The sequence below is a fragment of the Spodoptera frugiperda genome, chromosome 15 (assembly GCF_023101765.2).
Source record: "Spodoptera frugiperda isolate SF20-4 chromosome 15, AGI-APGP_CSIRO_Sfru_2.0, whole genome shotgun sequence".
Lineage (NCBI taxonomy): Eukaryota > Metazoa > Arthropoda > Insecta > Lepidoptera > Noctuidae > Spodoptera > Spodoptera frugiperda.
In genome coordinates, this window is record NC_064226.1 from 15,168,235 (window position 1) to 15,186,902 (window position 18,668).

The window sequence follows — 18,668 nt, forward strand, 5'->3', positions numbered from 1 at the left end:
GAGGACGAGTAGTTAAGTTGCTCGGCTAAATTATCCGGAGCCGCTCCCTCCCCCCTCCGGTACAAACTTGTGGCCAGTACTTGGTGCTAGTTGGATCAGTACCGAGATCAACGTTATCGGCTATTTATGACAACTTCTCTACAACTACTGTCTACTGTCTCGCCACTTTCACTAGATACAATATCTTTGTAAAGAAATAGTTTGTCTCGTGAGTTTTGTACTGAACAATAAACAAATAAATATTTATGTAATGTTCTTATCATTTACACTAAGAAATATTTTTGATCTTCCTAGAAAAAGTGCTAGCAAAGTATGCTTATAGCAACTTTTAAGAGAAAGTTTCGAGGTAACGGCATTTAAGGAATTCCGCAACATTTTGTTCCCAAAAGTGTCGTCAGCTAGTGAGACGTCGACCTTATCGCGGTTCACGCCTCAATAGACGGCTACCCACTGAAATATGACGGCATCCCCACCTCGTTACCCCGCGCACACCCTGACAAAGAGAAATGAACCCTATCAACCTTTACATAAAGACATTTTAGCCAGCAAACGCAAATTGTTCCGGTCGTGACTTTCAAAGTTTGTTTTGTGAATACGATTAAATTGAGTAAGTACTTGCAAATCAAGTTGAAATTATTGATAAATGAATTGTTACTCCGACTTTGTAGGAAGTGCTCGACTTTTGTCGGTCGCGGATTTTTGGGAGCTGTCTGTACTAGTGTTGTGTTGTCTGAGTCAACTTTTGTTCTATTCGACTTATATACAGGAAACTGAACTTAAGTGATATTTTACTCTGTTGTTAATGTTAAACAGGATAAAATGCTATATTGTAAATTGATTCTAAGTTATGAGGAAATGAAGTAAACTTTATGAAAGACTTGTCTGCTCTAACAAAGAGTAATAAACCTATTACAAACTAAAACTTATACCTAAAGGGATTCTTGGCTATTTATTGAATTCCGATACACAATACGAAGTATTAATGGAGTTTCAGAGTTGCCAGTAATAAAACGAAATGTTTACTCTGAAATGTTCACAAGAACTCAGCAGTAACTGTTTCAATAACTGCCAGTGTTATGAGTTTGCAACTTTCAACGACTCTTAAATATTAACTTAATTCCCTGATCGGCTTAACGAAATACTAAATCTACTTGTATTATAATGTGAAGTAAAGCCATTACCTACCTCAGAAACACAAACACTGTACTTAAGCGATTATAACAAATTCAATAAGTCTTCCCAGTCCGAAATTTAAATTGCAGAAATCATGAGAAACGCAAATGAAAAACATTACGAAGGACCATTCGCCGACTCAATTTAACTGGATATGTTTGGTAAGTGAATATATTACTGCGATAACGGTGCCGCTGTGGCGTTGAATAATGAGCTTTATTCACTTGGGTTAGAGGTTATAACAAATGTACGCGTGTGATGGTTAGTGAGTAAATACATCATCCACAATTATTGGCGCACAGCACATTATTCGAGGAACGAAGATAAACGAGGCTCCTACGTGGACTCGCCCTCGGCTTACTTGTAATATTTCCTACGGAGCGGTTTTTGTACGCCAACCTCGTAGGTGGTATTAGCTGGGTAATTTGGTGGCGATGAAGAAAAAATATCAGTAGCCACTGGTCGCTTGCTGTATTCCGAAACATACTTTCTCTGAGACACCTTCCTATCTATACGAGTAGGCCATGATTCGTACAATTTGGGAACTTTTTAGGGTTCCGTAGCCAAATGGCAAAAAACGGAACCCTTATAGATTCGTCATGTCTGTCTGTCCGTCCGTCCGTCCGTCCGTATGTCACAGCCATTTATTTCAGAAACTGTTGGGCCTACATAGTTGAAACTTTGTAGGTTGATGTATTTTGGAAACTGCTATTCGAATTTTGAATAAAAAATAATAAATTTAAAAATTAATGGGGGGCACTCCATACATGGAACTGATTCAAAAAAATTTTTTTTTCATCTAACATATCCGTGATGGGTGTCTATGGATAGGTCTTTAAAAAAGATATTAAGGTTCCTAAAACCATTTTTCGACAAAATCAACCGTTTGAAATTTAGACGCTTCCAAAGTGGAAAAATGAGTGTCCCCCCCTCTAACTTTTAAAATAAGAGAGTGAGAAAACTAAAAAAAATATATGCTGTAGATTTCAATAGAAACTAACAACGAAAATTGGTTTGAACCAGATATCATTATTAGTTTTTAAGAAATGAAACATTTTCAAAAACCGCAAATATAACTTTGTCGTTCATACAAACACTATGTAAAACCAAGTTATTTTATAACTTTTATAATATGTCATCTACTTGCTGTTACGGAACCCTTCATGGGCGAGTCCGACTCGCACTTGGCCGGTTTTTAATACCTTGGAAGTTTCAAATCAATAAAAATTTTTTTCATGAAAGTTTTTTTTTATTACTACAAGTAATGAAGCACGCTGCACAATTATTTAGTGTGGCAGCTAACAACACTAAATATCCGTTGTGAGCGCGACATCAGCTGACGTGGCCGTATTCTGGAGACGTCAGGAGGTTATTACGTCACGGGGTTATTACGTCACTAGGTTATTACGGTAACGAAGACAAACGGTCCGGACGACGCGAATATGAACTGCATGTGGTGGGCCGAGGGAAGAGAGGGAGCGGGAGTTACTGGCTCTACAGGAACGCTTGATAAATAATAGTTACAGTAGAATTGCTTAACGTCATTTAATACTTATTAAAAGTCATTATGTACATCCCTAAATATATTACTGTTTCGCGTATTTTGATATTTGTGTTGTGCTAAAAATAACAGACGAAGGTCCAAAAAATAAATATTTGTCTAGCAGCTCGCCCACTCTACTTGGGCTACTCAAAATATGTTAGTACAATAAAAACAAACTTCAGTAACAATTTATCATTTAGGTACACTATATAAACATTATACCTAGGTATGTATAATATGTATATGTTTTCATAATTTGTTTGAGTTTGAAATTCCAAGTACCGTATACTTACAACTGCTAATAAATATTTCTGGGAACATATTTATATCACATACATTAATATTGTTCGTACATTTATTGTTATTAGAACCCACTCGTGAATTATTCATCACTACTATTATATAGATAAAATACATTCGTTTCTAGAAACCTACTAAAGAGATAAGGTACATATTTGGAGTCTGTTTATTTTGTACCTTATTATTGTACTGATGAATTCTAAGACCAGATTTTGATTTTAGGTCGACCGTGTTTTCTTTGTCAACTCACAAAGATTTGTTTTGGCATAGTTATACAAAATGTATCTGTAATTCAATCCTACCATAACAATCATACAGGAGTTGTTACAAGTAGAGTCGCTGTTCGCTCGCCCCTTGTACCTCACAGTTTCCCTTCATTGTACATATACATAATTTATCAATCATTTATCACGCAACGACCGCGCCGCGCCGCCGTCACGCCGCCGCCCCGCGACGCAAAGCGTCAAATTGGCCGGACGCTAATGAAAATTGAAAATTGGTTCAGAGAACGATCAGTTCGCTCGCTGATGACTATGTGATGTGGAAATTATGTGTCAGCATGTTCTTTCCTGTTTTCGTTTATCGGTGAAGCACCTTTATACGCCAATGTTTGCTCACCGAACGTGATCTCGAAAGTACAAAATTTTATAAACCGGTCGATGTTTTTGTTGTAACAAAACAAAATGGAACAATACTTACTAGGTACATGTAATGAACTGGTATGAAGGAGTGTTGTGAGCACAACATTGTGTTCAGTGTTTAATGGAGCGCGGCTCATAAGTGACGCAGTGAACAGCTCAGTGGGCACACGTTGGGCAGGAACAGGTGATCTGTTACCGGCGCCGGCGATACGACCTGTTACTTGCTCACTTACTCGGAAAAACCAAGCTTACTTAACTGCTACTACCAGTTTTCTTTACGATAGTATCTTATAAGGGTCGATTTGCTTCACTAAAGAGACGAAAAATATTTCGTGACGAGGTCATCCTGTAATAAAATTTCTTCGCTTGCTAATAAAAACAAATCTAACCAAATTTACTTCAGTACAATTTACGTAGGTTTAAAATTAATGATCGAATGTTACCGAAAGCTAAATACTTTAAACCGCAAACAAATTCAAATACAACCCTTTATCTGAAAAAATAATTCTCTGGCCGGTTACGTTAAAAGCCCATCAGTCACCGACCGCCCATCAAAGAGCCGATGTGAGTATTAATCTGGCCCGCAGGATTACAGGCGGCGGCCGGGGCCCGCGCACTGCCACACGGAATGCGATATCACGTCAGCTTCAGATATCTGAGCCCCTTTGTGGTGTCAGCGCTAACCACTTTTAGATTTATTTTTTTAAATGGACTTCGTTTAGTGTTCGTCTTCTGATAAAGATTCAGTTATTTGTTTTCCATAAAGAATAAATTTTCAAACGATTTCATGATTTCATTGTTTCAGCTGGATGAACACAATTGAATTACCGTAATATATTTGATGACAGGGCTAATGGATCAATCGATGGAAGAGTTTATCGCGGTCGAACAAATGAGGCGACGTGTAGCCATCCGTCACGCAATATTCACGGGCCGCTGCCTCCGTACGGAGTCGTTTCCTAGTCGGACAAGCATCACGCTAATCCCTGGGCGAGGGCAGGCATTAATTCATTCAGAACCAATGACGCGGAAGGGTCAGACAAGATTAACGAGCTATAAATTTGGGGTTTAAACCGTGTAAAAAGGTGTGTGTCGCTACGTACGAAGCGAGTACCTTTTTTGTAGTGTTTATGGTTGTATTTTATTGGTATATGAATGATAATTATATTGTTATCAATGGTGAGATAAAAAATACACTAATTTATGGTTGATTACGAATTATATTAAATTCTACAAATTATTGGTTTAAATGGTTAAAACTAGAAGATGATTTGATTTGATTTGATTGGTATGAGTTGACCGCCGAATGCGAACTAACTAACTACACGTAAAATTGACGCATTTATAAAAATGCATACAAGTAAAAATGCTGAGCTGTTCGGTTGCGTTGCTCCGAACATATTCCCGACAACGAGATGAGATAAAGCATAAACCTAATCAAACCATCGAAAATAAAAATAAACAATGTGAAACTAATATAAGCCATGTAAAATGAATATAAGCAATGTAAAAAACAATATAAAGGTAAAAAGTAAATTGGTAAAATAATACGTATAAATTAACTAAACGGTTAAATTAATTAAGTGCAAAATACAAAGAAAGTTATTATAGTTAAGTCTATTTTTCTTAAACTAACGAGTCCTCAATAGTCACAACGCGTTCTTTTCGCGGGATAGGCAATGTAGACCTATTCGTATTTGCCGTCTTACGCATAGTGCTGGGCCACCGCTTGGCCAGAAAAGAACTTAATCCTATCTGTTCGTTATCACTTAGCTGACGGTCAGCTGTAGTCTGCATTCTCGGTTGCACTTCACTGTACACGTCACTAATAGTTTTTGGTGCGGTTGCCGATGACTCCTGTCTCTGGCAAGCTTCTCCACCGCCCCGACGCGTGGGCAGCGAACAATATCTCCTCCATGTCCAGACTGCTGCTCCGCTTATTGCTATTGTCAGCAATATGTAGCCTATGGTGTAATGGTGAATATCGTGATAGGAAATATCATCTATTTCTGCTTTGCTCGATTTTAAATCTTTGATCTGTTCACCTAGGATCGACAGGGACTTATTCAAGCCCTGCCTCTCTAGGATGTCGTTTGGTGATTCTTCGTCTGATGGGATCTTTATCTTCACGATATGGTTAATCTGGTCGAGCTCGGGTATCAGAATATTAGATGCGAGTTCAATTTGGTTCGACTGTTGTTGTAATGAATATAGTGAAAAATCTTTGCCTTTGATAAAACATGACTGACTTAAGCTAATGACCCCGGCCCCTGTCAGCTGTTGAACGGAAACTTGATCGTCACATATGATTTTCACTGAATAGCTGCCACAGCAAAAGTATAGGTATTGTGACGTCGACTGTAACTCAACCCATTTGTTTTGGCATACCGATTTTTCAACGTTACATTTGTAGGTGATCGGATTTATCTCACAAAAATTTTGATCATTTTGCAGACTGAGAATTGGTTTGAATAGTTCACACATGAATGATTCTCCGTGAAGCAGGCATGTATTCAGCTCATGAACGGTTGGTATGAAATAAGAATCCTTTTTTAGGTTCACGGCAACATAATCTGAGACTGGTATTACGCTTACCATACTATTATCGGTTTCTTGTGGTACTGATAGTATCTTATACACTTGAAAACTTTCTCTCGCAATAAGGGGAAGGGTTATTTCAAAAATGATGTAAGTTTCAGTTACTTTTGCTTTGGTTTTCAACAGCTTGTAAATGTGTTGCAGGTCACTTTCGACGTTATCTATGGGCAGTACCAAATCTTTGGGCATTTGACCATATATAATTTGCAGCTCTCGTTTGAGTTGTGCTGGTGTTAGAATATGTAAGCTGATTTGACCATGGTAAACTTCTGAAATGGTATCGATTAAGGTGTCTTGGATTCTCTTTAGGTTTTGCATTAGATTAATAGTAGCGATAGACACAAATGTGAAGTCTTGGTGCATAGTCATCACATCGATTTCTTTTTGTATGTTACTGGTTGCTAACTCTAAGTCGTGTAGATGTCTGTTTATAATTTTGTGTTGTTTTTCTATCATGGCTTCTGTTCGTTGCAATATATTATGTTCCGCTTCCACTATTGAAGTTTGGTTTTTCCATAGCTCAGCGAGGTGGTTTTGATTACGGTGGACAAGTTCAATGTCCTGCTTGTATTTTTCTGCGAAACTCTCGTCTAATACGCCAAACAATGAGTTTGCAATTGACCCGACGGCGTTGATAAGACCGCGTCGGGTTCGCATGCGAGTATTATAATGCTGACTAAGTAACAGCTGGTTGTAATATTGTAACTCATTGTAATCGTGACGTATTTGTAGTAGGATCATATGACAGTGACTCGGTTCCTTGATTGTTTCACAAGTTTTTTCGAGGTAATTGGTAAAATCCTTGACCGCCTTATCTCCTTGCCAATAGGGTGACATGTCGTAGTAGGTGACAAGTTTCCATTTGTCACGAATCAATTGCATTTTCCCCAATGGGTCAAAGTACAAGGTTTGGTTGCTGTCTAATTGTTTGTAATTAAAGGATGCAGTGGTTGGTGTTATGATACTAATGAACATTAACAATGCCAATGCTATGTTCACTATTCTCGGATGAGCGGGTGAGCCAGCGTGTCGGCTACTTCTAGCTTCTGGTTCAGCATTATTAGTCTTTGGTTTTATTGGTTCGTTTTCGGTTTCAGTTTCTACAGGTAAAACCGAGAGTTTCACTATAGGTCGCTTGATATATCCATTTTTGGTTTTTAAAGTTACCACTCTTACTAGATCATCGTTCCCGGGGTGGACTTCTGTTATTCGGCCAACAGGCCACCTACCTGCTGGTAAATTATCTTCTTGTATAACGACAAGATCTCCCACTTTAACATTCTTCTGGTATTTTAACCACTTGTTTCTGGCAGATAATTGTGTTAAATATTCACTTTTCCATTTCTTCCACAAATCTCCATATAATTTGGTTACTAAATGCCACCTAGTTCTGGCATCTTCTGCTGTTTCCATCACAGTCACGCCTGGTCTTGTTGTTAAGAAATGCGCTGGTGTCAGAAAATCGAGATCTTCAGGATCTTCCGTAAGCGCACAGAGCGGACGAGAATTGAGACATGCTTCTATTTTTGCTAAAAGTGTGCAATATTCCTCGAAGGTTAGTTTTTGGTGGCCGATAACACGCTTGAGGTGGTGCTTAAGACTACGCACAGCTCTTTCCCAAAGTCCTCCCGCGTGTGGACAAGAAGGTGCATTAAAGTGCCATTCAACCTGTAGCTCGGTAATTTCTTTGTAGAAGTTTTCACTAAATATTTGTTGTAGACACTCGTACTCTTCTTGAAGTAGACGGTTTGCTCCGACAAAGTTGGTACCATTGTCGCTATAGATGTGTCGTGGTGTTCCGCGTCGCGCAGCCATTCTGTGCAGTGCTGCTAAGAAGGCAGAACTGGTTAGATCGGATACAAGCTCCAAATGAACAGCTTTTGTTGCCATGCACACGAAGATTGCTATGTACCCCTTAGTGGTTTTAATTCCTCGTCCTTTATTAGCCTTGATTTCTACAAAACCTGTGTAATCAACACCGCAGTGGTAGAAAGGCGTTGCTGGATTTACTCTGGATGATGGTAGGTCACCCATAAGTTGATATTGTCGAATAGGTTGTTGTTTGTGGCATGTAACGCACTGTCGTATATACTTTTTTGTGGCCATATATCCGCTGATGATCCAATATTTTTGTCGAATGTTAGACAATGTAAGGCGCGCTCCTCCATGGAATGTTAATTCATGAGCTTGTTTTATTATTAATGTGGTAATTCTATGGTTATGTGGTATTATAATTGGATGTTTCATTCCAGGGCTTAGGTGAGCGTTTTTTAATCTACCATTTACACGTAAAATCCCATCTTGGTCTAGAAACGGATTCAAACTTAATAGTTTACTCTTTGAATGCACTTTTCCTTTGGTTATTAAAGAATTTATGTCATCAGCAAATTCCATTTGTTGAACATTCTTAATAAATATAATATTTGCGCGACGTAGCTCTTGTAACGTGAGATAGGGTGATCGTACTCTGTTTGCAGTAGGTAATCGCAATAACCATGCAAAAATACGAATAATTTTTGCATAGCAACTAAATTTCGTTAATAAATGGTTAATAATATATAAAATTATTGGTTTGTTTTGTTGTTTTACAACTACTGCATTGGATTGGTTTACCGATGATTTCTTGACTTCCAAGTTAGTTATGTAAGTTGGTTGAGTTGTATCCTGGTTTTGGAATGATTTAATCCATGACGGTCCGTGCCACCATAGCTCATGTTCTTTCAATTGTTTAGTGGCCAATCCCCGACTCGCGCAGTCAGCTGGGTTTTCGCTAGTGTTGACATATTTCCAATGTTCGGATGGTATTAACTTGGTAATAGCTTGGACTCGATTGGCTACAAATGGTTTCCATCTCCCTGGATCTCCTTGGATCCACCCTAAAACAGCAGTGGAGTCGGTCCAGCAATAAGTTTTTATGTTGTAATCTTCCAAGCAACTTTTTACTTTTTGGATTAGTTTTGATAGTAGTTGAGCACCCATTAACTCCAGCCTAGGCGTCGAAATAGTTTTGTTTATAGGCACTACTTTAGCTTTCGCTGCCACTAAGACTGCCGTAGAATTCTCTCCCTTGCTGACTCGGCAGTATATCACAGCGGCATACGCTTGGTTTGATGCGTCACAAAACCCGTGTAATTGTACCTTGTCGTCTTTGCGTATTCCGAGCCATCTATTTACTTCTATGGTATTAATTTCTTTTAGGTCTCTTCTCAATTTGGTCCATTTAGTTTCTATATCGTTTGGTAGAATATCATCCCAGCTCAGGTTTGATAACCACACAGTCTGGAACATTATTTTCATAGTAATACTCAAAGGGGTAAGCCATCCTAATGGATCGAACAGTTTTGAGATGTCCGATAGCAGAGACCTTTTGGTTGGTTTGGTTGTTACTTCCTGTTCTAATTTGGAGTCAAATATAAATTTATCCTTTTGAGGGTTCCAGGCAAGCCCTAACGTTTTGGTGGAGTCGGATTGTTTGAACTCATATGTTTGCTGGTTACACAAACTTTTATCTAAATCAGACAGCAGCTTAGGTTCGTTTGAGGCCCATTTTCTTAAATTAAATCCGCCTTTGCGGAGTATTTTTATTAGGTCTTGTTTTAATTGATTTGCCTGCTCTATTGAATGTTGGCCCCCACAGTAATCATCCATGTAGAAGCTTTCTTCTAAAGCTTTTGCTGCGTCGGGATAATTTTTCTGTTCGGCAGTTGCTAACTGCTTCAAACACATCATAGCTAGAAATGGTGCGGGTTTTGTACCGTAGGTAACGGTGGTAAGTTGATAGGTACGAATTGGCTGGTTTTGATTGTCTCTCCATAATATTTTCTGGTATGGTTGATCTTCGGGATGCACTAATATTTGTCGGTACATTTTTTCAATGTCCGCAGTGTAAACATACTCATACTGCCTCCATTTGAGGATTAATTCCTGAAGATCCTGTTGCAAATTGGGACCTCTATACATGATATCATTAAGACTTACTCCGGATAGAGATCTTGCAGACGCGTTGAACACAACACGTAGTTTTGTGGTCGTTGACTCCGCTCGAATTACACTGTGATGCGGTAAATAGCACTCAGGTGTCGCATTTGTGTTTGATAGTGCCATATGGTGTAACGTGATATATTCATTCATAAACTTTTCGTATTCTCTTTTTACTTCTGGATTCCTCTGTAACTTTTTCTCTAGATTACGAAACTGCGCCAAAGCTAATGGTTTACTGGCTCCAAGTTGTTCCTTGGAGTCTTTTTTGAATGGTAGTCGAACTTGAAATCTACCATCTTCAAGTCTTTCTGTGGTTGACAAGAAAAACTGCAAACATTCATGGTCTTCAGTGGACATTTCATTTTGCTGGTTGATGTCTTCGTTTTCCCAAAATCTGCGCAAGTCATCTGTATTATGAAGAACGACGTTGCAATTGTAACGGGTTTTCATTGTCCCGCAAAGCAGCCATCCTAATTGTGTTTGCTGAGCGATTGGTTGATCCTCACTATCTCCTCTTAAAATGCCACCTAGCATTATTTTACAGTATACATCGGCTCCAAGAAGTAAATCCACTGCACGGCTGGTATAGAATTCGGGATCCGCTAAATTAATGGTTTGTATGTGAGGCCAAGATGGTTTAACAAATGTTCTATTTGGTAAGTTTTTGATTAAACTTTTCATAATAAGGGTCTCTCCTTCTATCGCAAAGTCACTGTAAATAGACTGGATGCGAAGTTTTATTACACCTTTACAGTTATTTTCTTTTTCTCCGATGCCAAAAATTGTACCCTTACATTTATTTCTCTTTAATTTTAAAATTTGAGCGGCATGTTCGCTTATTATTGATATTTGTGATCCTTGATCAATCAAAGCTCTCATTGTATGTTGAGTTCCATCTGCTCCTGTTATCTTGACGATTGCTGTTGACAACAAGGTTTCGGTTATATCATTCTGAGATACATGAGTGGATGCATGTTCATTCTTCGCTGCTCTGAAGTTGGTGGGTGTAGTCGTAGCTTTATGATATGATTTTGCTGATGTGTTTGATTGGTTTTTCATCATTATACCTTCATGCAATAAAGTGTTATGGCTAGCGTAGCATTTTCGACATCGCTTGGTCGAAAAACATTGTTTATTAAAATGGTTAAATAGGCAATTTACACAATAATTTAATTGATTAACAGTTTTTAATTTTTGCTCATCCGACATTTGTAAAAATTGAGCGCAGAGCCATAATCCATGGTCAGCATTACACAATGCGCATGTTATTGATTTTGAAACATGCATAGTTTTCACATTATTTTTCATGTTATAAAATTGGTTGTTATTTGATGATTGCTGATGGTTGTTAAATTGAAATGACTTTTTCTGGTATGATTGGTTTTGATGAGCTGGTTGAATGGTTTTCTGGTTATTTGATTCTTGTTTACGCCTCGATGCCTCTAATGCGGTAAACTTATTTTCCAAGAAATCTAGGAATTCTTGCAGAATAGGTAATGTCCTGGGACTTTTAACTGACTCCATGTATTCAGAAAACGATTCACTGTCTAGTTTTTGGGCCAACAAATGAACCAACAGTGGGTCCCAGGTGGTTATATCGACGCCTAAATTTTGTATTGCGTGCAAACATTCCTTGGTTACATCATGCAGCTTTTTCAACATTCCCATTGTTTGATTTTGCATGTTTGGTAGGTTCAATAATATATTAACATGGGATGTAAATATAAGTCTCTGGTTACCATATCTATGATTAAGTATCTCCCAGCACACTTCATAATTTTCCGAGCTAATCTGAAGGTGGTGGATTAAACGCTCTGCTTCTCCCGCTACTTTACTTTTTAAAAACTGCATTTTTTGTGCATTCGATAACGATGGGTTTTTGTGTATGGTTTCTGTAAATAAGTCTTTAAAAGAAGTCCAATGGTGGTAGTTACCCTGGAATACTGGAATATCCATTTTTGGAGTAGATTTATCTCGATGTGTTTCAGACCACATTTTCGAGTTAATAGTTTTCTTCAAATCGTTGTAAATTTTTTCATGCTCGCTAAACTCATTTTGGTACCACATGTTTTCGTCGCCATTTTCGCCCTCTATTTCCCAATGCAGATTATCAATGACCACCCAACGACTTTGAAGACACTTCAGTGCATCTTCGAACTCCCATTTGTTCTGCAACTTCTCCACTTCTATGGTTGCCACTGTCCTTTTAAAGGCTCTAAAGTTGATGGTTTGCTTTTTGATCATGTCACCTAATTTGTCGACGCGTTCTGCGCTCTTTGCGTTGTCCTGTTGTTGGTTAGCTTGAGACCGGGATGCGTTTTCCGTTCGATTTGATACACCTGCCTCCTGTGGAAGCTGTGGAAGCTGTCTAACTCCTTGTTGCTTTGACAAAAGAAGTTCCATGGTTTTGGTAATTAACTGCTTGGCAGACAAATATACCTCCTCTGCCTTATCGTAACAACTTTCGGTAAAATATACATGGCCAAATTCACTAAGTTCACAGCACTTTCTATGGTTCCGTTGATAATCTCTCCAGTAATTTTCTAATAGTTCTAATTTCCTCTTACAGTAATCCATGGTTTTCCGATCGGCCCCATCTTTCTTGAAGTTGGTTAAGAACTTAACTAAAGCGTCGTAGATCTCAGTTTGGTTGATAGTGATTGCTTCCATTTTGTTCAAAGCCAAATATATGGTAATAATAAAATGGTTTGGTCTGACCTTATTTTCTCCTTACGATACAGCTCCCCTCTAGTTGCAGCGTCCTCTGACGATACTCACTGCCTACTTTCCCTATTCACACTGGTTGCAAGGTCCCTGATTCACAAAACACTCCCGAACTTGTACTTCGCGAACCGAGGTCCTCAAAAGGCTCGAAGGACCATGTAAAAAGGTGTGTGTCGCTACGTACGAAGCGAGTACCTTTTTTGTAGTGTTTATGGTTGTATTTTATTGGTATATGAATGATAATTATATTGTTATCAATGGTGAGATAAAAAATACACTAATTTATGGTTGATTACGAATTATATTAAATTCTACAAATTATTGGTTTAAATGGTTAAAACTAGAAGATGATTTGATTTGATTTGATTGGTATGAGTTGACCGCCGAATGCGAACTAACTAACTACACGTAAAATTGACGCATTTATAAAAATGCATACAAGTAAAAATGCTGAGCTGTTCGGTTGCGTTGCTCCGAACAAACCGTTTGTACAGAGATGACCGGCCGACTTCGTGCGGTGCGCTCGGATTCCTGTGTGAATGCATTCAGCTGACCACAATCTCAACGTTACATAAAATGCTTACATGGGTTAAGCAGCTTCAAACTTGCCATATATGTGTGTTCTGTGTACTACAACTTCATAATTCGAATAGTATAAAGGAAGAAGTTACCTGAGTCCAGGAATATCAGACACAGGGGCTCCGTCCTCAGTGAGCCAGGATATGATGGGTGCCGGCGTGCCGTGCGCCGCGCAGGACACGCGCGCGCCCGTGCTGTTGGAGAACGACAGCCGAGGGGGCGGCTCCATCAGGAACAGCAGCTGACATGACGACGGCGATACTGGGGACAACAGAAAAGTTCCTTTAGTAAAAGCTAGACTTAATATGTCAACCACTGCAAATAGAATTGGCCACATCATTTCATTAGTTATGTACGCGTAGGTAATGTAGACTTCTCGTTTAACATTATTAACTGTCAATCATAACGAGTAACTGTACGTCTTCATACCAATTTGACATTAAAACGAGCGTGTAACCGCCACACTAGAGAACACAATTATCTCGGCGACGCGCCACGTTGGCAACAATTTGCTTCGAAATTATTTGTCAGAAAATGATTAACTCCTACGTCTCAAACGTTTCATTTAACAAAATAAAAGGGAATTTCAAATGGTAACTCAATTAATGTGAGCTGAACGGCGTAAACAATTAGACGCGGAGCGGCGCGGCGCAGTGGTTGGCGCTGTGTACCGTGTCAGCCGGCGACACACGCGACACACGCGACACACGCGACACACGACAGGAGCACGTAATTAGCAGCTGTGTGTGAGCTTATATGAGTTATTGGATGTGTCTTTTGATAACGGAATCAAAGGCAGTCTCGGTACACATTCGTGCTCTCTACGTTTCAAAGAGTATCTGTTATAAACCTCGGTGGTAGCAAGCCAGCCCGTTTTGAATCATAATAGCACATACATACGTTTGACAAACATGAGTTATTTGTGGAAAATTCGTCGGAGTCTGCATGTAACGCATTAAAGACGATCATTTTAACTTGAAAAGCTTCTCTTTAACGATAAGCATTAACATATTCATTATGAGGGGTGATCTAATTAAATATGTAATTTTGCGAGTTGAGAGTAACACAAAACCCTTGAGGGATTATTGCAATTTACAATTCTTTCGCACATAAATTAGAGGAATTTAACAAACGGCAGCGAGGCACCTGGCCTCGACATTTCGGCTTACAGATTTATGAGTGTCGCGTGCACAGAACCGCACCTTAATCTTACGATACAGCCACCGAGCCACACGAGTGCGGTGCCATCCTCTCCGTTCGTTACTTCATGTACTCCATGTTCCCGCTGCTTTATTAAAATTCCAATGTTGCGTCGCTTTGTCGTGCGACCGCGCTAATTGTCGCAAGTCGCGCAACAATTCGCAGCGGAATCCTCTTTGACGAAACTCCTTTGACATTCACTTATTATAAGACGTCGCCTACATTTAACTAATTTACACGACTTGCTATTACTGCGACAACGACGTCTTCATGTTTATATATTTATAGTTTAGCAAGATAAATCAGCTACATGAGATACCGCTGATAATGTGATTCTTTGTTAAAAGGTACTTAGCAGTGAACTACTGAAGTATTCAGTGCCGGATAGTGGGCGAGCCTCAGTGTCCTTGTGTTTATTTAGTAATGAAACAATTAGTACCACCCGAGTTATTCTTTCGCACGAGCAATAACATTAATTACGTAGTTAATACGAATACTTCCCTCACAAATGCCGTGTACAAATAAAACAGAACAAAGGGGCAACAAATAACGGTACAATAACTAACATCCGTATCAAGAGGCTGACTTTAATATAGTGTGTGAGTGGGAACTTAATAAAACGAAATTACACGTACTGCGGCTTACAGCGGCTTAGGCCAGCCACCACTCAAATTTACTGGCCGTCTCCGCGACTATAAAAAGAGCATTTGAGCGTGTTACGCGGACGTAAAATATACGAGCTCCTGCCCTAACGCCGCTGATAGTGATGTGATAGCGAGCCGATCATCGATACAGGTTTCTGTTTTTGTATGTTCTCACCTGTTGGTGCCCTTAATGGTTGATATGTTTTGAATTAACAATCCTGTATTTGGAATTCTACTCATTACAATACATGTGTTATGTCAAATTAATTAAGTTATACACATCACATCAAGTAACTATCATTGAAACAGTAATAAATTTAAGCAGCTCTATTGAAATAGTAAAAATACGAATAGTTACACAAAACTAACCTATCTATCAAAAAACAAAAACGTCACTACAGAACAACAAATCGGCAACAAAAATCGATATCGATTGATCACATCACTAACACAATGCCAGGTGTTCCGATATTGTTTTATGGGAGTTCCAGTTTGAGGCAAATTGCATAACTTGGCCTACCTGTATGTGTTTATAGATTTTATGCGTAACAGATAAAAACTAGAGGAAATCAATGTGATCAGCGAAACTGCTTCAGTTAACAGTTTATATTTACGCCCGCGAGCGGCGCGGCGGAACGAGCCTTCGGTTTATATCTCATTTTCTGCGGGATAAGGTAACAGTTTAGGTGAAATACCTCTCGACGATAAAAGGTCGAGTAATATTATATCGAGTCAGGTGGCACTAGACAGATGTAAGGGCTGATACTTGATGAATGGCTGACAATAATATTGAACTCACATCGTTACACAATAAGGGCCATAATTGAAAACTTTAGTAAAGTGAAAATGTGCTTTTAAATAGCACATCATTGTCGTTTTCCGAAAGTAGCCGCTTAAGGGGATTCAATCGGAGATTTATTGGAAACAATTTCACCAAGTGTACGGCAATAATGTGCTGAATGTAAGCACCCTGTAGTTAAGGGATTGTCATGAGTGTACACAGGAATGGTTACGAGTTCTTTGTTTGCATAGCGTTGAATAGAAACATAAGGTTTTATAGCAACTGTCCTAATTTGTCATCTTTTAGTCTGGTTTTTGAATAATTTTCATTGTACTATTCTCGTCGACCTACTACTTATTACTATGTCAGAAATTAATCTACGTAAAGCTGAAACTTGTCAAAATTCCCATCAGCCCAGAATAACTCATACAATGGATGTCATTAGAAAACTTACGACGAACATTTTCCGTTAAACATCTTTCTAATTTGTGTCCTTTTCGGAAATTCCGTAATAAATGGAGCCATTTACTTGGATATTTCCTTTTTTTGTAATAAAATTGGCGGAAAGAATTGAAGTTGGTCTTTGTTAGTGTCTCTAATAAAAGTAGACAAAAGGCAGGACGCGGCCAGCGGCCGGCGCCCCGCGTCCTCCACTGTGTACAATACTTACAATACAACTTTTAACTACCCACCAAAGCTGTCCTTCTACTTACTGGAATATTGATTCAACGTACACACACTCATTACTGCTGTGCTGCTGATACTATGTCAATTGAAATTGACTTCATTTCATGTATTGTAATTAACAGTGTACTGACTACTGTGTATTTAGCTCGGCTCTACAATATACTACTGTAATAATTATGTATTTTAAATGCGAAAGTTTGTTTCTTCGTTTGTTTGGAGAGGTAAACTTCATCTCAAAACGGGTTAAGGGATCGAGATGACATTTGAAACAGGGCAGGGTAGATTATAATTGGTCTGGAATAATTTTTATCCCATGGGAATGCGGAGGAAGCCGCTGGCAGAAGCTAGTTCCATATAATTAAAATTGTGTGTAATTAAAATGTTGTGAAACGTAAACCGATCATTATTTCATGTTACTTCTAGGTATAACACAGCTTGTATTTAGCGCCGTTCTACAATATTGATCATAAATATCAGTCAAGGTCATAAAATATTTTCCCTAGAGCCAAACGCAAAATCCATTAGTACGGAACCAATCACTCAACCACTTCACACATACACGCCAAAGTTTTTAACAAAAATAACAAGATTACTCGAACAGCCGCGCGGCGCCACGTGTATCTCTTGTAGGAAGAGAAGTCATTCAATAAGGACTTTATTTTTAAGTAAACAACAGTTACCAGGATGTTTTGATTTACTCTTCTGATAATTCTCCAACATAAGGAATTATTTCTGTAATAAGTTTTGGCTAAATTTATTTTGTACACACCTACGCAACCGCGTAATGTTGACATAATTATTAACATTAGACGCGGTGAACAAAAACCTTTGTAAACGTAGAAGTGTTAATTAGCACGTGACAGAACTCCGCTCACGTATTTGCTTGAAAACATTTGTTAAACCAAAACGGTCGCGTTAAACACATTTTAACACATTTACAATCTCTGTGAAGGAACATAATGAGCTTACGGTTAATTCCGCAGTAAAAGAGTGTCAGTCGGAGGTCATTGTAATATCCATTTAGTTAAATTTAATCCTTGGTATGTAGCTCATTAATAACTACGTAATCCATTCGGGCGTCGTTTAACCCTTTCGCCCTTGCCCTAAACAAGGCTGTAACTTCAGACTGTAGAAAGTAGGTGTGGTACAAGTCATGACCGAGCGGCGTGCCTTGTCTTGCCGTGTACTGTCTGACTAATTCTTTTCCAAAAACCGTATTATGTACATAGTTCAAATCGACTAGATACGATAAAATAAAACTGATGTTCAAAATTTGCTAATCGACTTCACTTAAACATATAATCGTACGTCTTAATTAAAATATAATAAAAACTAAATTAACTTCTTTAAAAAATGTGGATATATGATAGATACTAGCTTTTGCCCGCGACTTCGTTCGCGTGGAATAGTGACTTCCGGCAAATTTTTGGTTTTAACCACATAGTTCCCGATCTCGCGGGATCTCTTCAAAAATGAGATGTGGAAGATATTCCAGGGAACTCTTCAAAAATCAACATAATGAGCTCTGCGTTTGAATTTAATAGATGTATACTCACTTAGGGCATTGAAAAAATAGTTTAAAAACGGACTTAAACTAACTTAAAACTAAAGAAAGCTACGAATTACGAATTTATAACAATTAAAAAAGAAACTATATTACAACCTATCCTCTATGCTATAATAACCAAGCTTAAACTAAATAATTTAAAAGAAACGACTTAAATCTAATCTAATTAATTTATAAATTAGACTTACAATTTTATTAAAAAAACTAACTACAGTAACTACTAATAATCGATATCAAACTAAACCTACGT

The 18,668-nt window shown here is 38.4% G+C and overlaps 1 protein-coding gene across 2 annotated transcripts in view; it reads right to left on the minus strand.

Annotated features, from left to right (window-relative positions):
• Positions 1-18,668, minus strand: part of LOC118269809 (cell adhesion molecule Dscam2) — a 150,808-nt gene that overhangs the window by 57,727 nt on the left and 74,413 nt on the right. For both annotated transcript variants that reach the window (XM_050698747.1, XM_050698748.1), the window contains exon 3: positions 13,632-13,800. In XM_050698747.1, coding sequence (XP_050554704.1) covers positions 13,632-13,800 — 169 coding nt within the window. The remainder of the gene's footprint in view (positions 1-13,631; positions 13,801-18,668) is intronic.